A 26,547-nucleotide genomic window follows, 5' to 3' on the forward strand; every position below is an offset into this window, starting at 1 on the left:
ATGGCTGGTGTATGAGATCACCTGGTAATTATGTGTCTTCATGGGCCGATGCAATCATTTAAATTGCTTGCCTGTCATATTAAAAATTAGTCACTCTTAACTTCCTTATTTGTGCTCTCAGATGCTTTAAATTATACCTTAATTAAAATATTGATTTTGTTGCATTGTCCTTACATGTTTATAATTATCACCACTATTCCTATCTTCACACTGGAATATCTTAGAATTTAAGAACAATATTATCACTTTGGTGTTTCTATAGTCTATCATTCTACTAAGGCACATAGTAGGCTGGGAATAAATGCTTGGGGTTGGATAGGTGGGTAGATAGAAGGAAGCAACCGAGGGAAAAGACACAAAAATCTAACAATTACTGATAGCTAGGCATACAAGCCCCAAAGTTGACCTTGACTTGGCTAACTTGATCTATTTAAAAGAGGTTGAGTAATTTAAAGACATTGCTCATTATTTAGATACCAATATATTACTTGCTCTTAGATGATGCATCTATTCAAGAAAGGGGTGATAGAGACAGGTAAAATGATCAGGTTAGCTGGTGAGATTTAGGTTCCTTATCTTGCATTCCACTTAAAACAGAGCTCCTTGCCTTTTCAAGTATGGTGAAAAATTTACACACTTACTTAAAGAAATAAATATACAAATGGCCACTACATGCAACAGAGATAGAAAAATCTAATAAACCTTTACAAGGGTCTCAGGCTTGAACACACATTCCCAAAACACAGAGAACATTCCCTATGTCATTCCCCAAACTGCCCGTCTCCCCCGTTCTTACAGGTCAAGGGAACCCAGAGGACATTTAACTTTTATCTAAGGTCAGCTGCAAATCTAGAAATAGCACCCACATTTCTCATCTTACATCCACATGGGTTGCCTCCCTTCCTCATAAGAATGCAAGGGTAAATTTTATTATAAATATATTTGTTTCTTCAGAGATCCAGTTATTTTCGGCAGTCTGGGATGACATGCTGTGAATCTAAGGCAACTTGCTTCTCTTTGAACCCAGGGCCTCACCTGCCCCCTGAAGGAGCACGAGCAGTTGATGGAGGATTTCAAAGGATCGTGATTCTAGAAAGAGAAGGGACTTTGTGACTTGCCAAGCTATAGAGTAAGCACTGTGGAAATTTTCTGTATTTGTTTTTTATTGCTGTGCAACAAATCACCACATATTTCGCAGCTTAAAAATAACATCCACTTATTAGCTCACAGTTTTCCAAGTCAGAAGTCTGGGTGCAGTGTGACTGGGTTCTCTGCTTGGGTTTCCTAAGGCCACAATCAGGACGTCAGCCAGGCTGCCTTCCTTTCTGGACACTCTGGAACAGAATCCACTTCCAAGCTCATTCAGGTTGTTGGCAGAATTCAGAGCTCCTTCCAGATGTGGGACTGAGGCCCCAGTTCCTTGCTGGCTATCAGCCAGAGGCCCCTCTCAGGCCCCAGAGGCCACCTGCACTCCTAGCCAGGTGGCCCCTTAGGTCTTTCAAGCCAGCATGGAGATTTTCTCTCATGCCAGGTCCCTCTAGCTCTGAACCTTTCTGGCTTTTCCTAATTCTCTATGATCATATCAGTATTAAGTCAAATGTACATGGAAAATCTTCCTATCTTAAGGTCAACGGATTTGACTGCATGATTACATCTGCAAATCACCCTCCCTAGCAGTAGCTAGATTAGTGATTGATTAAATAATTGGGAGTCAGTGTGTATACACTCGGGAGCTAGGGGACTTGTGGGGTGGGGGGCAATTTGGAATTCTACCAACCACAGTCTGTGTACACAGCACCATCACCTCATTTTTAAGTTCCAAAGCAGCTCTTTAAAGGTTTTTTTCCCCCTCATCTCTGCCTTATAATCAAGGAAATCAGATTCTCAGATATTTGATAATGTCCCCAAATGTAATTTCATTGCAGAGTGTATGTGAAACCCTGTATTATTTACACATTATTTTGTGAGTCTAAAATTATTTCAAAATAAAATGTCTTTGAAAAGAATAATTTTGCCAAGATCACATAACTAGCAAGTAAAAGAGATGGGCTTCTGAAATCCCATGCATTTTAACATGCCATTCCTGCCTTTTTAAACCACTGCATAAGGCATTTATAAGGTGCTAGCATCCTAAAGCCCCTAATATTTACCTAGACCAGAGGTTCTCCTTCTTGACTGTGCATTAGAACCTACTGGGGAGCCTTTAAAAACTACAGATATGAGAGCTGCATCCTCAGACATTCAGCTTTAACTGGTCTATGGTGGTCTCAGGGCATCTATATGCTTTAAAGCCCTCTGTCTCTATAGTAAGAATCACTAATCTGGACACTATTTAATCATAAGTGACAGTGTTAAATATGTAATATCAAACAAATTCATATTTGCTTGACACACACAAAGGATCCTTTCAAAAGAGTGGAATTAATTTTACTTCAGTGCATTTCACTGGAAAACAATGACTGCATAACCCTGAGACAGACCAAGACTTGGGCAACTACATCAGCATATTCAAAGATGCCTCTCCATCACATCTCTGTGCTGCATAAAACAGACCTAAACTCAATAGTCAAGGTGGGGAAAAAACTGTGTTCATTATTTATTCACAGATAAATTAATTTTGGGGTCACTCTTTATTCACCTCCTGGAAGTGGCAAAGTAAAATATGTAATGGTGATTGTAACACCACAGATGGGGAGCCCACATTCACTAAAAAGCACTTTGCCACAGGAGAATCAGTAAATCACTGGAGACAGAATCTCCTTCTACTAGCTTACCTCAATTCCTTTCAAGTGCTGTCTCTCAAATAAGGGTGTGCACACAGCCACCTTTTAGTAAATGAGTGATGGGCACTATATACTTCCTCTTAGAAAGCAGGCCCCCTTGACTTGGAGTGGTAATAAGGGCAGATGAAATATTCCAAAGCTCAGGAGCATCAATAAGCAATCAAAAGAATTCAGCAGAAAATGAAATCCTTAGATACATCAAAGGCATCCATCCCTTCAGGAGAGGTGGGCTGGACGGAGCACCTCCCCAGACTTGTGTATGGTATCTGATTGTACGCTGTGCCCTGTAATTGGATGGAAAAAAAAACGTGGAAATGGGTTTTCATAGAGAGAGCTTGTTATAACTGAAGAGGACTCCTCAGTTTGCAGACAGAGATGGGTAGGAGCCCAGGCAACTATTTTCAGCCGTGAAAGGCTAAATGTGCAGTGCTGTCACTAGGCTTGTTTATATTTGGGCTTGAGGAATTAATTAGTACCATTTTCTTAAAAATCATTTATGAACGATTTAAAATTGTTCATGGGAGGCAACAACACAATTTCACCAGCACATATGCTCTACTGGAGAGAACTGGTCTAAGTAACCGTCTTAGGTTCTAGGTAAACAAAGATGAAATGACTTCCCAGTAACTCTGCCTGTTTCACAACCAAGGAGCTAGCAACAGTGATATAGGGTGGTTAATGTCAACAGCAGCAAGGACATTTTTGGCCAGAGCTAATGTCCCACATGTTTGGCACCTCAGCTTTCCACAAAGTAGGTCTCTTGGTCTGTCTCTCCCATAAAACATGGAATTGCATGCAACTAAGAAAACCTGTATATATGCACCTTCTTTTTAGCAGTAACAACAACAAAAGACTAGAAAAAAACATAGTAACAAGAAGGGAAAGATTAAATATGCAGCAGTTAAAAGAATAAGATAAATAAATACATAGAGATAAGAAAGAACTCCAATATGTACATTTTAAGTACTCCCCCTTCCCCACCAAAAAAAGAAAAAAGAAAGAAAGAAGCTTCAGGAAAAGTATTGGTTAACAGAATCTGTGTACATTTTAATGTATACACACAACCACATCCCCCCAGAGGTAATAAACGCTGGTTGCAAAAAGAGCTTCAAACTGATAACTGTGGAGTTCTTAGGTCGCAGTGCATCCTGCCTGACCTTCTATGCCTTAACCCGTGTATTGATACACAAATGAAGATAACATTTGGTTTTGTTTGCATACACAGATGAACTGAGTGGGGGCCTCTGAGGCTTACAGACAGATGACAGCAAATAAGGTCCAGAGCCCCCCACACTTGCTCTCACGCAGGATGGTGGTGTTATTGCTGAGTAAGTCACATCAGATACCAGGCACCCAAGGAACTCTCTGGAACTCAGGAGGTCCTGCCTGCAGCAGGCAGACACATAAGAGCCAAAAGAGCTGAGAGACGGAGAGAGGAGGGGTGGTGAGGTCACTGGGCACCTCGGATCCAGCCTTGCGGACAGCCGTCCTAGGGCAGAGGCAGGGGGTGGGGGGCGGGGGAGCCGCCCCACTTGCCAGTTGAACGTCCTATGATCTACAAACATTTTGAATCATACTAGCCACCCTTGGCACTCACACTGGCTAACGCTCCCTGGAGCATCGACAGTCCCACTCGCACCTTGTGATGCTTCCCACAAAGCTGGACACGTCTCCCAAGGTGGCTCCCTCAGCCTCCATTTCCCCGCGAAGGGCACCGGCTCAGACACCAGTGAGCGTGGGGTTGGAACCAGTTGTGAAGCTTCTTTGCTTTCTTTTATTCAAATGGACACCAGGCTCAACTCAGGGCCTACTGAATTCTTAGAGGTGGGGCCTAAACACATGTTGGATTTTGGTTGTAAAGTGCCTGGGGGTTTTTGAAGCACATGGGGAACAAAAAAAAAAATGCCACTTTAGACCTTAAATAGCCATCTGACTGCAGTAAAATGTCATCAAGGCCTCAGTCTATGTCTTAGCTGAATCTTCCTCTCCATGGCTCCCGTTCTCATAACTCAGGAAGAGCTCAGTATATATAAACTATTAGTATTATCCAGGCTAAAACTTTCCAGCCCGTGGGCAGTAAGGCCAACTGGCATGAGCCAATTTCAACAGCTCCTTTACCGAAGGGCTGCAATAGTGACAATTATTACTGTCACAGCCACTACCATTGTAACTGTGTGCCAGGCACTGCTTTAACAAAAGCAGTGCACATATTATTCTTTCGATACATGCCCAGAAGCCCCTGGGAAGAGGTACTGCCATTACTGTCCTCATCTTACCAATGAAGGAATTAAACACCGGAGGGTGAGGACTTTGACCTGGGTGGCACAGTGAGTACAGGCCGGGGCTGGGACTCGCAAAGCCATCCCACTACACGGCTTTCACATACACGTACTGGTCCTACGCTTCATCCATTGGTGGATCCTCTTTGATGCTTTCTCTTTCTCTCATTTTATTTCTACACAGTTGGTAAAGATGTGGTTACTTCCCCCACCCCCAGTCTGCAAACATTCTCACCACTGGGTGATTGCCAATATCCAAGTGCTCTTTTCCTGCCCTAACAGGCTTGAAAAAGCTCGTGGGATTGGAGCTTCAATTGCCATTTCTTTCCCCAGCCCTCTGCTACTCCAAAGTCAAGTGAGGAGGGACAGAGCCCCCACTGCGTGCCAGTGAAAGCACTCATTATAAATCGCCACAATTCTGTGAGAGAGGCAGAGCAACTCTCGCCACTCTCCAGATGAGACATCTGAGCTACAGACACGTGCAGAAAGCCCATGGCTCATAATTCCGGAGCGCCGGAAGTTGGTGCCTCAGCAGCCACCCTCCAGCAGGGCACGAGGGCGAAGGATCAGACTTCCACCCTCCCTCGTGCTCACCCGTCCAATCAGCCTTGGGGTCCTGTGCTCTGGCAAGAACCTTGGCTAAGCTTTTAAAAGAGATTGGCTGGCATTTTGCTAAGAGTGCTGCTATAAGCAAATAATTGTCTTCACAAATCATGTCTGGAGGGGGAGCATGCTGGAAAGGGGAACAAATGCATCTTTCTACCCTTGATGAACCCAGTAATAACCTAAGAAAACATCTCTGATTTGGTTCAGCCTGCATTCAAAAACTTGTAAATACAACTCAGTCTAATCCTTAATTTCATGTGATCCTCTCAAGTGATTGACAGGTTCCAAGGAAGTGTGTGCAATTCAGCAAACCCCTGCTCGTTGACTGGGCCCCCCGAACAGCAGACGCTGGTTTCTTTCTCCCTTGTCTGGACTAAGGTCACTTAACTTCAGTCCTTTTATGAATGGAAATCAGCCTCTAAAGCCCACTGGGCAGGCAGTGACCAGCAACAGACAACAGCTGAGCCTGTGAGTCATAAAATACTTCTGAAGAGGGGAGATCAAAGCGTCCCCACAGCCTGTTACAACCCACTGTTTCCAAAGCCCCTTGTAGGGACCCAGGATCGCCAGAGAATGAGTCCCTGCAGTCATAGTCCAGAAAGGCCACCACTCGGAAAGATACAAGGAGGACAATAGGGCAGCCAGCCGTGGAGGAGAAATGACCCTGAGAGTGTAATGGCTGAGACAAAAAAAAAAACAGGAGCGAAGGAAAACCAAGGGACAGAACTGGTCAGCGCGTTGGGAATGCAGGCGGAGGGCTCTTGGCACGGTCTGGATTGTGGGCCCTCAGGCCCCGTGATCATGTCCACTCTGAGCCCCTGACCCAGTGCGGGAGGCTGGATCCTAATCAGAGACTGGAAACGAGATGCCCAGAGGAACAGCCCAGCCGTCCATCCCTCTCACCAGCCGGGCCCTCGCTGAGGCCATGCATCAGAGGTTAAGTGTCTGAGCACTACAGATCCGGGCAGAAGCACTGCACGGCGACAGTTTCTGTTCACCTTTTCACTTGCTTTTCACATTGTAAGTGGAGCGTGGTGTTTAGAGTTTCTCAGGCAAAGGGTGCATTTCCCCAACAGAAACCCATGGTAATCAGATTTGTTAGGTACCAGGAAAGTGCCAGTGATCTTAGACCTAGGAATTGATCTTCTGTGATGAACCGCAGAATCCTGGATGAGCTGTTGATGGAAGTGTGGCTTATAAAGGTGGTGGCAGGGTCGGGGTTGGGAGACTGTCAAGTTTGTATCAAAAGTTCACCTCTTGGAGCCTCACAATGCACATTAGCACCTTCAAAGGTACGAAATGGATTACAGAAAAGACATTTGCTTAATCGCAATTAAACCTAAAGTTTCCTTATGGGACTATATGGCCATGAAATCACGTACATGGTCATGAAACCCTTTTATTTCTGGAGCATCTTTTACCACTTAGCAATCAGTAAAGATGATTATAGTATCTCTTCTGGGAATCATTGCTTTAATGACATTCTTGTCACTATGAGCTCCTTGAAGAAAAAAAAAAGTTTTCCGTAACCAAGTAAGTTAGGGGAACTCCAGGTTAAAACAGTTAAGCAAAGGTCTTTAGTGTAGGACATTCCAAATTGTTAATATACTAATGTGCATGGTAAAGCTCCAAAAGGTGGCACTTGGCACTACTTTGATTATGCTCCCCCTATTTTGAAAACCATACTCCATCAACTCTTTGTGCCAGGGTTCTGTTGAATCATGGCTTGGTTCAAAATAACACAGCAATTTCTAGGTCTAAACTTACCACTCCATTTTCTCCCTTAGAATGAAATTCTATGAACCAGTGTCCAACAGCTGTTTTGCTTGCAGCTTTATCCACTGTGCTCTGAATGGTGCCTGATATAACAGAAGCTCATCAATTGTTGAAGGAAAGAATGGTCAATGTGTCTTTCCAGTCAGTTCTTAAAACATGACTTTTCCACCAAGTTTCAGAAATGGGATCAATCTGTCAAACTAACAGCAATTAGTAAAACAATTTGCCTCAGAGTGCAATGTCTTAATCCAATGGTTCTCTAGGGTTAGTATGCATTAGAATCATTTGGAAAATAAAAAATACACATTGCTGGACCCAGCCTCCCTGACCTTCCGTGGTGGGTAAAGAAATTCAAATTTTTCAGCACCTCAAAGGAAGCCAATGCATCTGATCACGTTCTGAAAATCACCATCCTAACAAAAAAGAGCTCTAAGGTGGAACATCTTTGAGCAGGAAGGCTTTTTAGGTCTACTACGAAGGAAGAAAGATACAGGCTTGTTCTATCAGCTCAGGAAACAAAATTAAGAATTACAGGATACAGTCATTAGAAAGTAGATTATAGCTCAAGATGAAGAGGCCCCCAGCAATAACTCAGGCTTCCTGGATGTAAAGACTTCTCATCACTGCGGTTGTCAAGGAGAGGTTGGATATGGTAGAAAGGACATGCATGGCAGACAGTGATTAGATTAGGTTTATCTGCAACCCTGAGATCTGGGATAAAGGCTGAAAACCCAGATTCCTTCACAGAGCGGAAGGCAGCCACATATAGGCGTCAGTGGGGAGCCGGAACTTGCTCCCGTGTAAAGGCATTCAATTTTTAAGAACTCATCATCCCCAGACATAATGCAAGGCAGGACTCACTCAGGGAAGTTGGCATCTTCTGTTTTATGAATTATTCCAAATAAGTAACTGCTTACTCAAATCCTGAATAAAGAGAGACAGACCTGTCAGTTGGAGGAAAAGGGGGGTGCATTTGAAGAAAATATTTTAAGCATAGCTTAATTCTGAATGATTGAGGGTAATTCCCTGCCAGAGAAATCCTAGCTAGAGTATATATGTATGCATGCATGTGCATATGTATTTCATTATAACCCTTTCTGACCCTCTTCCTGGGGTTTCCCTAGCAAGCAAGATAATGATTAGCTTTCCTATTGGTACTTTGTTATTTAAAGGTGACATTACTTTTCTTAATACACACTGCCAGCACACTAGGAGGTTGCTGTAACCTATAAAGGCATTCCCATGTCAGTCATTCAGATCGACTGCTGGAGAAACACCCGTTTAGAGACTTCACCTGGAAGAGGCTTCATCTATCAGTTTTATGCATCTCATGTCAGTTTCTGGTTTAATGGAGGAAGACTTGTTCATCTTTTTTAGCATGTTTACTTTGATGAGAAGCTTGTCTCTCTCCTGAACCCTTGAGTCATCCACTATTCTGAATCCATTCCAGTGGTTGCTAATTAACCTTAGAGAAGGTACAAACCCCTTATTTGGCCAAAGAAGCTGGGCAATGTCTATGGGGTCCGGGTGGCTTGTGGGATGAAGAAGTTCTCTATCCTGACATGACTATGTCTCTCCATCATCATTTCTCATGTGCCTGGCAAAGTGTTCCCCCTCAATGGGGTATCCCAAGTGATCTCACAGTGCTTACTATGACTATTCAATAGTGTTTCATAAGCAGATCAATGCATTGTTAGAGACTCACAGCTATAATAACAATGAGGTCAAGTTGGCAAACAGTGTTTTTGCTCAGTAATTCACAGAGACAGGAAAAAAATACCACAATGTAGGCTGAAAACACATGTACTATTTCTTGCCCACATGATATACATAGATCACAAAAAGAGGGCATTCAAATGGCTGATAAGCATAAGAAACTGTACTTCAACAACCATCAGGACAATACGAACTAAACCCCCAATGGGGTATCACTTCATACCCATCAATCAGAGTGGCTAAAATGGAAAAGACAGACAATGGCCAAGCGTTGGTGAGGACATGGAGCAACTGGAACTCTCATAGTCCACTGATGGCAGTGTAAATTGGTACAAACCACTTTGAAAAGCTGCCTGGCAGAATCTCCTAAAGCTGACCATACATTTACCCTATACCCAGTGACTTCATTTTTAGGTATGTTTCCAACAGAACGTGTCCATAAATTCACCAAAGGTACATGCAAGGATGTTTGGCAGTACTCTTCATAATAACAGCCCCCAAATGGGAACACTCTGAGTATCTACGGACATCTAAACGGAGACATTGTTAAGTATTCACACAGAGGAATACCGCATGATTCTACTTATCTAAAATAATAAAACAGGCAAAATTATGTTACAAAAAAGCTATGTTACAAGTGAAGATGGTGGTTATCTCTGGTGGATATTGACAAGGAAAGGCCTAGAGGGGGTCCTCTGGGACACTGGAAATGTCTTGTTTGATCTGGTTGGTGGTTACATGGGTGTGAACTTTGTGAAAATTCATGGGCTCCATACTTATGTTTTTTTCATTTTTCTGTATACAAGTTTTGTACTTTTCCGTATATTCACTATACTTCATGAGGTTACAGAAATTACTACAGAGCAGTGTCTCAGCTTCTCAGTTGTAGTTCTGTCCTCTTTCATGTTTTCTTCTTATTGTTTCATTGAGTGTGGGCATGTTTGTGTTTTGCAGCTGTTTGGCAGGGCCACTGGGAGGTGGGTAATGCCAGGGGAATAGCCTGGTTCTCTCCTTACTGCATACCAAGTGGGCCCTGCCAGGGTCAACAAACGGGATAATCAAAGTCAGATGCCCAGAAATGACCAGTGGCCTTAGAAATCATTTTACATGTTTCAGGAGAGGAAACTGATGTCTGGAGAAGTGAAGTTAATTAACTAAGTATATGTAACTGGTTTGCACGGTAGGACAGACAATGAGTTTAATGAGTCCAATTTACACGAGCCTTACACACTGATGTGTGCAGATGGGGCTGTTGATTATTTCTTCCATGTCCATCACAAAGACGGACATTTTTAACTCGCCTCGTTCTTATGTGTTAAGTGACCATTGGCTACTTGTTCGAAAGTGAATCTCCTCCTTAGGAGAAATAAGCCGACATCTATTAATATGAGACAAGTGATCGGATTTCCTACCACCCACAGAGAGGGGAATCCTGAGGGATCTGAGTAAGAGGCGGCTAGATGGGCTGGAACTAGGGCAACTTGAGGGCAATTATTCCCTGCCTGGAGCAGCTGTGGCAATTTCCATGTAAGCAGTCACTTAATCCCCACAGGGCTGTGATGAAACCCTCTTCTATTTCCCGTGTTAGAGATGAAGACACTAAGACGTGGAAGTTAATAACTCTCCCGAGGTCCTACTAGTAAGTGCCAGTGTGAGAGTCGCCCAGGACAGGCTGCTCTTAGCCACTTGTTTGGCTGGAACAGAAGAGTTGCAGCCATTATGGTGGGATGCCTAAACCCCTTCTGAAGATGTTACGATACTGGAATAGACCAGGGAGAGGGAGACATACAGGAGAATGCCCATGAAGAGCAGGAGACTCATCACAACCAAACAAAACCAAACAAGACATAATCGTGCCTGTGCATGCATGTATGTGTGTCAAACCGTGCTCTATTTAAGTCATTAGTGAGCCATACTGATCATTTGAATGGATCAAATTTAGTTGGAAATTCTTAAATCTTTGCTTCATTATAAAGAGTATGCAAAAATATCATAACTCTAGCTGCAATGAAAGATTTTAGCTAAAGTTGAAGTCATGGTATTAAAAAGCAGTAAAATAATGACAAAGAACATGGGAGTCCTCATTCTCCTGCAGCTAAGCCACCCCCTCTTGCTCTGGGTCATAGCATACCATGTACATTACTAACTCCATCCCCAATGGGCTTTTTCACATTTTCCTTCTATCAGCCCTGCTGGACCACGACCACTGTAGGTCTCAACACAAAGTCTTCTTGCAGTTCAAGACCCTTCTCCATTGCATCACAAACCCAAAACATTATTTACTGCCCCATACGTCTGATTGAATCCTGAGGCAATTATCATGTACACCAATATTCTTGGCCTGGAGCCCAACAGTTGAGAACACAGAGAGGAAATAACACGACCCAAATTCGTTTAAATGATCTGTCTCCCTGGATGCCACACTTAATCCTGCCAGCCCTCAAACACCCCATACCACACTCTAAAAGGATGTCTTATGTGAGCAGGACAACAAGAACAGATTAAAAGAAGACAAAAAGCCTCCCTTCTACAACCAACGTTGGGCTTAACAGGGCTGCTGAATGCAATTTTGCATTGAAATACAGTTTTTCCATTTCAAAGCAATGTAGAGGCATGCAGCTTGTTAGATTTATATAATGCCTGGTCTCTCAAGACTTTACAAAGCGAATGGCATCCATCAAAGTAATTTCCTTGGGGATCATCTCAAACATGGAGAATGAAGAGGCCCAGACCCTTCAACATCAAAAGAATGTTCTAAATGGTAATTAAAGTTCTATTATATTTTCTTTTTCTGGGAGCAGATTAGATTAATTCAATTGAGAATATTAGAAGTGTCAAAGCTGACAGGATGAATGTGTTGAGAGCTGGCTGGAAGAACACTTAATATTGCAGACATCTGTTCATTCAAGTTATATGAAACACAAGAAAGAAGGAGCCAGCTCAGAGCGTGGGGTACTTACCAAGCCAGCACACTTAGACACGGCAACAGAGGAGGAGCTGTCATTTCTGATAAATCCCTGATAGAAACATCGCTGCACGGGGGGCTCCCGAGTCTCTGAAGCACCATCTTTTCCAAGTACCTGGACAATAAAGTGACTGCTCAAAATCGCCGAGGGCTTAAGTTCTAAATGTAGTTCCTGTCCAAATGCTGAAAACTGGTAATGCAGGGAGCTCCTGGCACTCTGCGCAGATCGCTTTTTCCTGCCGTTGTGCAAAATGTCGTGTGAAATATATGACCCACTGGAGTCCACTTCTACCGGCGTGACAAAGACATAATCTGTAATGGGAAAGGTTTAGCTGTCAGCACCTAGAGCCACAATGCCGAAGGGTCACTTTCCAACAGGCTGGCACAGAGTGATGCATGGCTCAAAAATATCTTTCCTCCTATTGCTATGCACCTGAACTGAATATAATTCAGAGCAGCTCAGGAAGATGAGAACCCTGTGGGCTTAGTGATTAGCACTGCCGCAGTAATTCCTGCAAAAATGGGAAGTCAAGCACAATCTTGAGGACAGTCAAGAATGTTTGTGGAAAAAGCCACAACTCTCATGGTTTGGAGAGAGAGACAGACTTTTTGTGTATTAGTCATAGAGCCATCCATACATAAACACTGACTTTTGGAGACAAAAATTAAGAAGCAGAAAGCCACAAAAGTAAAGAAATGAACATATTTTTCAAGAAGATTAACATCTTTGTGTTTAAACTGAATGGGGAGTGTTTCTTTTTTTTTTGGCAGAGTTTAAATTATCAAATGATAACTCACAGTGCTGAGTAAACTCACAGAGTTTAAATTATCAAATGATAACTCACAGTGCTGAGTAACTTGAGATGATACCTCAGACAATGAACAAGTAATGTCAGTTTCATATTTCCAATATGAATTATGCATGACAATAAAACGTCAGCGCTTGTATCACTGAACATTTTGCTGGGAGCGTTCACAGGGGCAACCCCATTTAATCGTAAGCGTAAGATGGAGTCAATGCATAACAATGCCTCAAAATCGTCAGAGCTGTCCTATACAGTCTGCTGTTTAAAATTGCTCAGACATGTTAGCAGGGGAGTGTCAGATCGGGGGACACCTGGAAAGGCATGTTTAAAAATACCTTCACTATTGCTCCCTAGAGCAGCACTAATTGCAGTTTGTTCTAAAGAGGAGGAGCTAAAAAAGGATCTGCTGCTGGAAAAATGAAGCCAGCACACTGCTTTCTATCACAAAACATTGAAACTGAAAAGCATCATCCCAAAAAGTGATTTGGAATATGCCCTCTGCGGATTCAAACGCACTCTGCGTTTCCACTTTCTAGGCACAGAATGGGAAACTAATTTGGAAAGTGTCTAGAAAGATTTCAAAGAACTAAGAGGCATGTTTGAGTCACTTGCGTCCCTTGGCTGCTGGAGGAGAAAAAGAAAGAGGAATCTCCCTTTTCTCAAAAGAGTCAACAACCCAAAAGCAACAACGAAAAAAACTCAGGCATGAACAGAAGCGCTGCAGCTAGCAGGGATCAAGGAGTGATATTATAATTGGGCTTATATTTGCAAAGAAATAAAAAGGACAAGAAAAATCCCAATATGACAATAATTTTCAACTGTTTTCCTCTGTATATGAACCATCTGTGACATTTAACTGCCTGAGCAGTTCTGCGCCTTCAGTGGTCTCTGTGACACGCCTCTCCCATTTCTCTCCTTTAATTAGAAATCCTACCTAGTTGACATTCATATAAAACAATTGGGAGAAAAGTTCTTCTCTTTTAACCTTAAAAAGCTGAGGATACACACTCTTTCTCTTTCAAAAATTTCTAGTATCCTGCTTTTACCGGTATGTGGCTCTTGATTAAGTGTGGCTTTTTCTTAGCAAAAAGCCACCTCCTCTCTCCACCATACTAAAACCTAACTGTGGAAAGTATCCCTGGGACACACTTCAGATGGTCTCTACAGTAAGTTCTTACCTCCTTGTCCAAACCCATCTGAAACTGTCTGCTCTTAGTTGGGAGGCCACGCGGGAGCCTTTTCCAGCCAGTCTTCCATGGACTGAGCCCTCAAAGCCCCCCACCCACCCACCTCACGCCAGACACCTGCTACTGGTTTGCTTCCAGGGAGAGAATGAGCAGCCTGACGGTATATTCAGTCCTTGATGGAAGAGTGCAAGAGGGGGCAGTCAGAGCCCCCTGTAGAGAGTGATCTGATCAATCAGCTCAGGGTCTGACTAAAGATGAGGTCCTTACAGGTGGTGGCTGGACCAGAGGGGACCTCCAGCCATCTGACCCTGATGGAACAATGAGGGGTTGTTTTAGAAATGGTAGCCAGCCTCTCTGGCTGGACAAAAGGTGAATTTCTCCAGAGCAAATTCCTGGCTCTCTTCCTGTCCCCTCACTCACCCACACCCTGACACAGCCCTTCTCCATGACACTGCCCTTATATGTCCCCCCCCTCCCACCCCAAAGGATCCCTTGTCTCCTGACACGTGGAGATAACCTGGTGAGACTAAAAATTACAGAATCCTAGTGGGACATCAAGGTCCTGCTGTCTAGCATCAGGGAGCACCCTGGAGCGGGGATCAGCTGCTTTCCTGTAGCTGGTGGCAGCAGTGGCGACAAGGATTTTCCTTCTGGGCACCATCAAGAAGTTAATAAATGACAGAAGTGAAGGCTATTCTGGAGGTTTGCGGCTGGGGAACCGCATAAAAGATAAAAAAAAAAAAAAAAGCCCCAGAGACCCCAAGCTACCTGCTCTCTTCTAAAAGTGGTCTCTGGGGGTCCTAAACACAAGGGCAAGAAAAAGAGGGACAAAAGTCAGAAAAGGAACACGAATGGAGAGGAGGGTGGGGAGGAAGGGGCTCACATTCTTTCATTCCCCACCAAGAATTAGTTCCCGCGGGTTTTCCCAGAGACCAGGGAAATGAGGAAGGTGCCTTTTAGTTATTCACTGCCTACGGAATGTCTCACCATAGTAAGGAAAGATTTTCTTGTTAAAAATTTAAACAAGCCATCTATGAACGAGGTATTGTTTTCTCACTTATGTGACTTGCATCTTGAGGCTTCGAATGTTTAGGTAAGTTCAGAGTCCTCGCCGCCGTCGCCCCCACCCCCCACAAGCTGGAACCCTTTCCAGGACACACGCACACCTGCCAGGTTAGGGGGCTTTTTAGGTGCGCTTTGCTACCATTCCTGTCCTAGGACGTTAGGAGGGGACAAAGTGCCTGGGGAGACCCTGTGGGGGGTGGGGAGTAATACGAACCAACGTTTAATCCGCGGCCGCCGCTGCTGTCACTGGCTAAGGCTGCGGCGACCGACGCGCAGCAGAGGCAGCACAGTTGGAGCGCCTGCAAGAGAAAAGGTGACATCGCGAGTGATGGGGCGCTGCGGGGCTGGCGCCCCTGCCACCCGCTCTCGGCGCGCCCGCGGCGGGCACCTGCCTTGGCCACGCGCCCCAGCCCCGCCGGACCCCACGGCGGGCCCGGGCGGGCGACGGGAAGGGCGCAGGCGAGCAGGAGGGCGCACTCCATAGTCAGGGGCGGGTGCGGCGGCTTCGGGAGGCGCGCATTCTCCCCGCCGCCCCGGAGCGCGGCGCTCCAGGTGCGGCGCCAGGTGGGAGCCGCCGCCGCTCACATCGCGGGCCGGGCGCGCCGGCCTCCCCGCCTCCGGCCGCCCTCGCGCCCTCCCTTCTGCGGGGCGCCGGCCTGCGAGCTGCCGCCTGCGGCTCCCCGCGGGGAGCGGGGGCTCCCCGGGCCGGGGCTGCGCGCCTCGGAGCGCACGGGGCCGGGGGCTCTGTCCCTGCCTGCCCGCCGTCGCCCGCCAGTGTGCGCGGCCGTCGGCGGCCGGGCGCGCGTCTGCGGCTCCGGGGCCGCCGCGCCAGCTGGCTCCCCGGCGCGCCGCGCGAGCGCCCGCCTCTCCTCCGCTCGGTGATTGGCGACCCGCGGCTCCGGGCCCGGCCGAGCCCCCGGGCTGGTGCAGGGCGTGGGAGTCCCGGCTCCCGCGCCGGGGGAGGGGCCGGGGGAGGGGCGGGGGGGCGCCCGGGTCAGACTTGGGAAACGTGATTTAAGCGCAGCGGGGGCCGAGCTGGGAAGGGGCGGGGGCCCCAGGTAAGGGGCGCGCCCTCGCTCGCTGCCTGCGCAGCCTTCTCCTCTGCGAGTCGCCCGGCGAGACAGCCGAGGTATGTAGCGTTCCCAACACCTCCACAGCGCCAGGTGCTCTCGCGGCTTTAGCTCCTTTACCTCGGGCCCTATCTTCGAATGGTGGGAATCATTAACCCCTTGATGAAGACAAGAAACTGGGCTCTGCCGGGCTCGAGGTAGCCGAGCTCCCCAAAGAGTAATGCCCGCGTAGAGCTCGCAAATCTCCGGCCGCAGGGAGGGCTGGGACCCGAGCTTTGTGACTTCGCCGGCAGTGCACAAGCCTCTTCTTCTCCAGGCCCTTTCTGTCCCCTCCGCCTGATGATGCCTGAACGCTGGCCCCAAACACGACCTGCAGACATGGGCCGTAACCGTGCTGCCCTCACCAGGAACGTGCATCCCACTCGCGGCGTGCCTGTTCATTCGTTCACTTGGTGCATTTGGTCTGAGTCCTACTGTTTGCAGGGATGATCAACAGGTACTCTCCTCACAGGCCGGTGGGAAAGAACTGGATAACTAAACAGTACCAGAACCAAAATAATCGCAATCACATCACTTAAAGGAAAAGAACAGGCACTGAAGTAGATAGCATAAGAGCCCAATCTAATCTGGGAGGTGAGAGCGGGTGGGTGAACAAGAGTGTGTGTGTAAACTATGATGTTTCTTTAGAGCTGACATTGCAAATAAGAGCAAAGAGAGTGCGTCAGTTTTACAAGAAAAGAGCATAGCCTAAGTGAGGGTCTGCACGTAGGACAAGTGTTTGCCTTGACGGAAGGGTTACAGGCTAGAGGGGGAGCAGAGAGCAGACGGCCAGGTCGACAGGACCTTGCAGGCGGGCCCCAGCTCCTAGGAATCCGTTACCTTTTAAGATGAACTTGCGCAGGAGGCAACACTGGCTCCAAAGACGATGCGGTCACGTGGGGATGTGGCTTGGTGGGGCTGAGGCACAGCCAGAGCCAGACAAGGAAGGAATCCGTTGCTAAAATCACAGTGAGCTACGATGTCGTCTTGGACCAGGCTGGTGGCAAGGGTGGTGGATGCCAAGCCTGCTCTGGTCCTCAGGGTACCAGTGTGGTTCCGACGAGGCCCATGTCACATCTTAGAAGAAGGGGAGCTCAGCATGCCTGGACTGGGTCACTGACGCAGCAGTGAAGAGGTAACCCCCGCCCCCACCCGCCCACCCCGACTCTTCCCCACCCCCACGGCCTCTTCCGTATAAGCAGAGCAGCTAACACAATGTTTGCCCAGGGAAAATGTTTGCGAACGGAAAAGCTTTTTGGAAAGGCCTCACTGTAAGGAAACCCCTGTTCAACAAATCACTTGAGTTTCCCTACGTAATCTGTTTAAGCTCTTGTGGCCTCCATTTTAGGATCTGGAAAATAGGAATAAATACAATACATCAAAAGAATTAAGTATGTTTTCTGAGCACTTTATAAGTGGGCTTTAGAAGACCAAATGATGCCCTGTATTTCTGTTACTTCATCCATCCTATGTCAAACTTAAATGAGCATTAAAATTACCTGGGATGCTGGCTTCAATGCAGATTCCTGGGCCATGAGCCATGGGAATTCCAAGTTAGTAGATTTGGTGTTGGACCCAAATATGCATTTGTAGCAAGTGTTTGTGGATGATTACAACCCAGGTGACTGAAGTACTTTACGAGATCTCAGTGAAGAACCAGATGCTAAAGGGAACTGGACATGAAGGACTCATAGTAAAAATGGTGCTCCAAGAGGTATGGCCAAGCACCAGGCTGGATCCAAAAAGATGGGGAGGAGCAGCGCTGTGAATCGGTCATCACATCAGTGCTGCAAGAGACCGGAAGGGCAAGTGGTTTGTTCATACTCTGCTGACGATAGCCACGTCCCTCACTGGCATCTCTCCATTGAGATACCTGTGCACGGACTCATCCACACCTGTTTGGTCTCCCTCTTTTGCAGCCAGTAATAGAGGTTATTCATCGTGTCAGGGCAAGAGTCTCAGGGACTCGTACCTATGCTCTAGGCCAGACAGTGGCATTTCTCAACCTCAGGCCCTCTGACATTTGGGACTGGGTAACTGAGACAGGGGCTATCATCTGCATTTCAAGCTGTTAGGCAGCATGTCTGGGCTCCACCCACTAGAGGCCGCTAGCACCTCCATAACTGAGAACCTGGATAAATAATATTCTGTGCCATTTTTCTCCATCATCCTGGAGCCTCACAGCCTCCTGGACAAATGTTTGTTGAGTACCTGCCCTTTGGGGGACTGGAGGCCTCCTCTGAAGCCTCACGTAAGTGGCCCATTCCCCACTGGTTTTCCTGCTCTTCTCCTGTATCCCAGTAAACCTCTGCACTCTGTAGATCCCAGCTCTCCATGTGGGTACAGACCCAAAACCATTTCTCACATACTGGAGATCAAAACTTCCAATTCCGTTCATTTGCACATGGCGGGGTCTAATTTCTTCTGTAGGGCTAATACACAAACGCTGCAAAGCCGTAACTTGTGGGATAGTATCATACATTCAATATTCCAGTAACTGTCCCTGCAATATGTATAAATTGCCTCTAGATGGTGACAAAGTCAGGAGCACACGGTCCAGCTTTTCAGTTGTGAATTGCAAAGTAGCATGGGCTTCCAAATTACTTGGAAACATAACTCTTAATTGATTTAAAAACTATAAATCTAAGACACTATCATGGATATTGAAACTTCATAGTAATTTGCCTCAATCCTTTTGGGCTGCAATAACAAAATACCACAGCATGGGTGGCATATAAACAACAGAACTTTACTGCTGACAGCTCTGGAGTCTGGGAAGTTCAAGGTCCATGCTTTGGCAGATTCAGGGGCTGGTGAGCTCTGCTTCCTGGCTCCCAGAGGACCTTCTTTTTGCTGTATCCTCACCAGGTGAAAGGACAAAGGAGCTCTCTGACATCTCTTTTACAAGGGCACTAATCCCATTCATGAGGGCTCAGCTCTCATTCTCTGATCACCTCCCAAAGGCTTCCTAATACCATCACCTTGGGGATTATGTTCCAACATATGAATTTTGGGAAGGATTGCAAACATGCAGTCCGTTGCCTAAACCAATGGGAAAAAGAAAAAGGAAAAAACAGTCCCTGATGTGTCTGTCCTATTTCCTCAAACACAGCCCAGAACCTGGCCCAGGGTGAGTATTCAGCAAACATTTGCAACAAGGAAGAGAGAAAGAAAGAGAAGGAAGGAAGGAAATGGTGGGAAGTTTTGAGATGGATCACACGGTTTGACTCGAAACTGTTTATATGCTTTCCCCTTTTTCCTGCTTTAAAATCAGTGGTACAATTCCAGCGGTTGGCTTTTCTTCTTTTTTACACTGACATAAGTTTAACCTTTTTTTCAAAATAATATGCAGTAAGTCACGTACTTCCGCCTGGCCGGTGCAGAAGAAAAAAATGGCAGTTCCTCTTATTCACTTTCCTCTTGGTCTGGGCTCTGGGAAGATACAAGCATCTCTTCCATGGAAAAAAGGACACGTTAAACCCCCTCCCACCATGGCTGGCTTTCTGTGCTATACCTGACCCCTCGTTTTCTCCCCTCCTTTCTGCACGGAGAGCAGAGGGACACTGCCCCACCTCTGGTGTTTTAAAGCTACATGGAATAGTTTGTTGGTTTTTATTTCAGATTCCTGACAGTTTTCTGTAGAAAGTTTTTATACGTCCAAAATCTCAGAAAAACGTCCAAAGCCGTGCGTCCAACCCCAGAACAGGGTGAAAGAGAAACAAGACACGAGGCTTTACTTATTTCCACAGAGTAGACAAACACGAAACACAGAAATGGAAATAAATTTACCTCCTTAAAGCCCTGAGAGGGAAGGGCTGCCCTCTAGCCAGTGTCTCAGAAACCAGCGACAGGCAGCGACAGGGTCCCGGGGACAGCGGGGAGGGGAGGAAGAGGTGGGAGGTGACAGCAGCCGAGCGGGACTTCTCTCTCCTCCAGAGACAGCCACAGAAGGCAGAGGTGTTGAGCACACACAATAAAGAGTGAAATTCAAACAAGTGACATGCAACCTTTGTTTTTTGTTAGTGACAATACAGGAAGAAGAACCTTACAGCGCTTAACAACTAGCTTTGTAAATCGACCGTCATCAAACAATTTAGGAAGCATCAGCTGGTCTCCGTCTCTGCATTACAGTCTCTCACAGCATTTCTTAGGACGCTGACCTTGATTTCTTCACTTTACAACCTGCGTGTTTCCTCCACTCCTCTCGGCTTCCCTCTCTTGGTCAGGTTCTGCTTCCACGGGCTGCTTCCCTGTTCTATTTTTAGTCCCTTCCCAAGCCCTACTATTAACAGTAGTTTGTTTGCCTGAGGCTGAGGAGGCAGTATTATAACTAGACTACTTATTTCCACAAATGAACTCAAGGCCAAGTTCTGAGCAATCTGCACCGTGGAAGAGTGGAATATAGGCTTCGCAATAGCCCTGGAAAATATCAGGCTGCCTAAGAAAGGGGAGCACCTTCTGTCTATGTGAAGCATTCTCTCTTCACTCTCCCCTGCCCCATTGATTCCCAAACTCACGTCTCTACCCAGCCAGCCTGGGACAGCTAGGATGGGGAACTGCTGCTGCCAATCAAAATCACCTGGGAAGTCGTGAGAGCTACATTCTTGGGCATCCTGATGAATATTCCAGTTAAGTGGGTCTGCGTTGAGGCCCAGACATCTGTCTTTTAACCAACACCTAGGTGTTTCTGATGTAACTAATATATGACAAACCAGTAACTATGGCCCACTGCGCTTACATCTCCACTTGAATGCTAGCACTGCTTCCTAGTCATTAGGACTCAAGGCTTCTGGGATGCCTTTGCCTCACTGGAGGAAAGCAGAGTAAAATAGAAAGACCAGAGGACAGGCCTGGGACTGACTCTTTGCTGGAGTGATGATGAGTGGAAGGTTTTGTTGTTTGCTTGATTAGATTTTGGGTGGGAGAGGGTAATTTATCTTCAAAACATTTCCATCTCCCTTCTTCTGGTTGAATCCATGATTTATTTAGACCTGTCCAAACATATAACAATGTATAATGTAATATTACAGGCAATATAATATATAATATAATTTGCCCAAACTTTCTTTTGGAAAAAATTGTTGGCCCAAGAGGTGGGATCTGGACTCCATGATTAGAATAATTAGAATCATTCACTGGCATTGATCTATACAGTTTGGGAAAATGAACCCATCTTTATGCTCAGGTTGTCACAATATATGAGTAAAGCCTGGATTGGGCAGCTGCCACCCTCCTGAGCTGCAAAAATGACACCCATCAAATAAGAAAGCAAAAGGAAAACACACAGGCTCTAGTCTGAGGCCATGATTCTTGTACCTTCTCCTTTAATCCTTTAAATCACTGTCAGCTAAGCCAGGAAATCTCTTCTGATTCTTTTCCCTTTTAGATTTGGTCTGTATTGGGTTCCTGTCATTTCATTTTCAGTGAAAGTAGTCCTAATACTTGCGCTGTGTGACCTTGACCACAAAGTCCCAATGTGCATCAGCTCTCCCATGGCAGAAAAAGCCCTCCTTCATGTATTTTTATTTTCATGAGGGTTGAATGACGCAACATAGTTAAATATCTGTTGTAGAACCCGGAACAACTGGTGCTCAATCGAGGTAACTGCTGCCTCTTTTTTGAACTTCCTTTGAACCCTATTCCTGCAGCCACTCCACTTCCCGAGGCTGTGAACTCTCACTCGGAGATGGATGCCATCTGAATGGTCTGTTACCCCAACTCCAGACAGAACCCAGATATTTCGCATTTGATTCCAGGGCACAGCTCCAGAACACAGTGCCCAGGTGTGCATTAGATAATGGCGCTCCCTTGTGCAGCCCCTAGAAAACGGTGTGATTTTTTTTTTAAAAAAAAAGTTTAAAATAGAGCTACCATATGACCCAGCAATTCCACTCCCGGGTATCTACCTGAAGAAAATGAAAACACTAATTTGAAAAGATAGAGGCAACTGTTCATTCATTGTAGCATCATTCACAGAAGCCAAGAGATAGAAACAGCCTAAGTGTCCACTGATGGATGAATGGAGGAGGAAGGTGCAGTATATATACAGTGGAATATTAGCCATAAAAAGAAAATAAATCCTGCCATCTGTGATAACATGGATGGACCTTGAGGGTATTACACTAAGTGAAAAAAGTCAGGTGGAGAAAGCCAGTTACCACATCATTTCACTTATACGTGGCATCTAAAAGACAAAAACCAACAAAAAACAAAACCCGGACTCATAGAAACAAAGAACAGATTGGTGGTTGCCAGAAGGGAGTGATGTGAGGGGGTGAACTGGGTGAAGAGGGTAAAGAAGTACAAACTCCCAGGTATGAAGAAGTCTTGGGGATGCAAGTTACAGCGTAGGGAATCTAGTCAATGATGCTGTATTAACCTTGTAAGGAGACAGATGGTAGCTAGACTTAGCATGGTGACCATTTGCAGTGTCTACAAATGCCAAATCACTATTGCACACCTGTAACTAACATAATACTGTCTGAAAATCATACCTCAATCAAGAAAAGTGGTGCTCCCATCAGCACAGGCACACAAAAGTGGCCCAAAGTTACAGTCTATGCAAATTAGGACTAGAGCACCCTCTCTGGACTAATAACGCTTTCTGGGGACAAGATTTAGAAGTCCAGGACCTATGGATTTCATTTCAGTTCCCTGCCAGACAGGACACAACCATACACAGTGTACAGCTTGGGTTGTAGTCAACTCATAGGCTTGGGGAATTGACTAGGAGCAGAGGTACTCCACCTACAGCTGTGTGCTGAGTTACACTTCCTAAACTACCCATTTCGTCAGTTCCCCGTTTCCTCAGCATCCTTCCCAGGTGCTCTTCCAAAAAGGCCAGGCTGTGCAGGTGAGGGTGCACACATCATGTCCTCGGTCACTTACTCTTCACTGCTGTCCCCACTGCCCTGAAACTGTCCTCACAAGTTTGGTGAGGACAGCCTTCAAAGGATAGTTTCACAATCGTGAAAGACAATAAACCTACTTAAAATAAAGAGAAATATAATGACGGAGACCCTGCTCCTTTCACTCAGAACCATTACAAATGTTTTAGAGAGAGAGCCCTTGGCAGTGTTTCTCTTTAAAGAGTTGTACATTTGAAATTGACCTTCACTGCCTCCTCCTCAGACATGTCCCACCCCATCAGCTTCCAGGTCAATCCTCCCTCCTGGTTTTTTTTTTCCTCCTTAGGTTTTGTTTACCAATTATTTCTTTACCCTTTTTATAGCCCTTAAATACTGGCACTCCCAGACTTCTGTGTTTGTCTCTTATCTTTTCTTGTGGGCTAATCTCCTCCATTACTGTGCATGCATCAGATCCCATCTGACTTGCTGATGACTCAAGAGCCGTTAGTCTAGCCTGAATCTCTGATTCACGCTCGAGACACACATTGGCAAACACTTTGACAGGATTTTTAACTGGACGCATCACAGGCACCTTAAATTCAACAAAAACGGCACGGTGCAAACATCAGCTTTCCTCTGTCTGCCACCATCTGCCCAGAACCCTGAGCTGGGAAGTTTGGGAGACTCCCCTGGGGTGGGAGATGAAGGGGAAAGGGGTCATTCGGTCACCAAACCTGCTTTAGAAATGCATCGAGATCTCCCTTCTCATCCCTATCACGACTCACTTAACTCAGGCTGAGCATTTGTCAACCTTTGGGGCTAGAAAAGGGGGCTTCTCATCCAGGACAGACAGCCCTGAGCAGCCTGGCAGGCTTAGGCAGGGTTAGGTGGGGTAAAGCGCACCTCCCTGATTCCATTAACAATGTACAGCTACCCCCTGCTTCTCTCAGACAAGAGGGACCCGAGGCCATGACCCCACGTGCCACCACTGCCTCCTCAGCTGCTTGGGGCAGAAACCACGTCGCTGTTGTCTTCACTTCCAGCACCAAGAGCAGGGCTGGAACATGCCCGTTGGGAAGGACGTGGGAACCTCACTGCCTGGAAGGAAAGCCGTCCAGATGAGACAGGCGTCACACATCAGCTCAGCAGCGGACTCTGGAGCCATTACCACCGCCCCCTGAGAGGAACAGACCCCAAAATGAGCAGGTCCCACACCCACCTGGACACCAGCTCCAACTGTCTGTGCTTGCTTTCACTCCCTCCTCACCCCCCAGCGTGGCTCATTTTTAGTTTTGCCCTCACCTTCCAACACCCAGTGGCTTTCTTTTTCTCCTACTCTTCCTAACTAAACTCTAGGGGTCTTTTTGTTATTTAAGTAAGACTAGGCGCCTTGAGGCTTACCCCAGGTTTTAGCCACACAGTCCTCACCCCTGCTGAGTTCTCAGCCTGGCTGTGCATCGGCCCAGTCCCACCCCCAGAGGTCCTTGGGTTAATGGGTCTCCATGTGCAGTGGGAGTATTTTAAAGCACGCTGGCCCCAGGTGAATCAGATATGCAGCCGGTGGAGACCAAACCACTGTTTAGAGTCCCCATGCGGGGACTGTGGTCCCCACACCCGGCATGTCCACAGGCCCTGGGAGTCAGGGAACACTCAGAGTCTCAGGCCCTGTCCCAGACCCAAATCAGGTCCTGCATTTGATAAAGATCCACAGATTATCCTAAATTTAAGAAGTGCTGCTGTAGAGTCAAACAGACTGGACCCTAAGAGTAGCAGGGTGGACTTATCTCCTGCCCTCTATAAGCCTCGCTTTCCCCATCTACAAGATGGTGAAATAACAGTACTGCCTCACAGGGAGATAGGGAGGCGCAAAAGGGACCATCCTGATCATCAGGTTAAGTGCCAGACTGAGCACTTGGTAAGTGATAGCTCTTTATCTCTCCCTCTAGCCCCTCTACCTGCTACTGTGGGGGTGGGCAGGGCAAGGTTCCCTTTATTCCCAGGATGCTGGCTATGTCATCTTGGGACGCACAGCCAATAGGAAGCTTGCAGATGCCATATTCACATCCAAATTAAACATTTCCAACGTTAAGCATGCAAAGAGGTCACAGCTGCCTTGACTTCTTGGCATCCCCCAGCTTCCCCCATGATTGGCCTTCTAGACACCCTGTCTACACAGTCACACAGCCCCTACCTGCTGAGAGTGCTGTATGGAGCCTGCACCCCATTACACAGGTAATTTGTTTCCAGAAGCTCCATGGCAGCTTGGCCCCACCATGCTGGAGACTGGCGTTTCCACAAGACTGCAAGGCACACTTTCAAGAGGCAGATCATTTAAAACCAATTATTGGAACTCAACCGACTCTTGCAAGGAATTAATTTAAGGAATCTAAGGTGCCAGAGGGATAAGAGCAGAAAAGAATGGGAGGGGGCACTTCTTATTTTAAAAGCAGTCTGGGATCTATTTGGAGAGGTTCCGAACATCGGGGGCTGTGTCCAGACTGCAACCAGATACTTTATATGGCTCTCTTTCTGTAGAGTAGTTCTAGCACCCGCTGCAGTGGCTGGAGTCTCTCTGAGAAGCTAACATTAAACTGGGACATAGTAACAGCCTCGGGACATCAGAGCCCACTTGGGCCTGCCTTGCGATGCTGGACGTTTTTATGTGCACTACATTAAGGGCTTCCATCTCTCCGGACAAAGGCGGGAAGTGCTTCTACGGTGGGTGGCCCCAATTAAACCCCATGCCCAGCGAGTTTCCTCTGGGGCTGACTGGAAGGCAGCCAGGTCTGATTAGGAAGTAGGCACCTCAAATGGCCCAGCACTGCCATAATGAAAAGGCTCTGGAAAACCACTAAATGACACAGAGGAAAATCATTAATAATTGAAATGCCCCCCACTCCCCAAGCACCCTCATGCCTTAAAAAAAAAAAAAACTTCTTCAGAATTGCCTAAATATTGCTTTGTTCAATGAGTTAACTGTACAGTAAATGAAAAATCTCTCTCCCACACCGCTTTGAACACACTGCTGTAATTATGAAACACTTAAAAGCACAGAGACTGCAGAATAGAACAAAACAAAAGCAAAAATAATCCCCAACCTCTGCCAGAAAAGCAGGTAAATTGTCTCATACACTATAGAATGTTAAGCAGGCCAAATATGGAGGGACTGAAAATATTAGTTATTTTAAAAAATAGTAGTAAGTATTTTTTATGATACTGAAAATCAATAAAAACTTCTTGAAAACCTTGAAAAATAAAGAAAAAAATGCAATGAGAGAAAATAAGAATAATTCATCATCCACCCCTCGAAGATGACCACAGATGACATGGTATCTTCCTACTGTTTTATGTAGTTGAGGTTGTTTTATGTCATGTGTGCTGCTTCGTTTAACTGGTATTCATATATG

At 46.1% G+C, this 26,547-nt stretch overlaps 1 protein-coding gene across 2 annotated transcripts in view; it reads right to left on the minus strand.

The window, feature by feature from the left end:
* The window catches only part of ADAMTS18 (ADAM metallopeptidase with thrombospondin type 1 motif 18), a 119,150-nt gene extending 103,102 nt beyond the window's left edge, over window positions 1-16,048 (minus strand). The window contains exons 1-3 of one of the 2 annotated variants that reach the window (XM_036909322.2): window positions 15,576-16,048; window positions 15,398-15,482; window positions 12,121-12,437 (exon numbers count right to left, since the gene is read on the minus strand). In XM_036909322.2, coding sequence (XP_036765217.2) covers window positions 12,121-12,437; window positions 15,398-15,482; window positions 15,576-15,665 — 492 coding nt within the window. In that variant the 5' untranslated portion in view covers window positions 15,666-16,048. Of the gene's footprint in view, window positions 1-12,120; window positions 12,438-15,397; window positions 15,483-15,575 lie in introns of those variants that run through there. The other variant, XM_057492986.1, reaches the window with a different exon arrangement.
* Window positions 16,049-26,547: the final 10,499 nt, after the last annotated feature.

The sequence above is a fragment of the Manis pentadactyla genome, chromosome 15 (assembly GCF_030020395.1).
Source record: "Manis pentadactyla isolate mManPen7 chromosome 15, mManPen7.hap1, whole genome shotgun sequence".
In the NCBI taxonomy this organism is placed as follows: Eukaryota; Metazoa; Chordata; class Mammalia; order Pholidota; family Manidae; genus Manis; species Manis pentadactyla.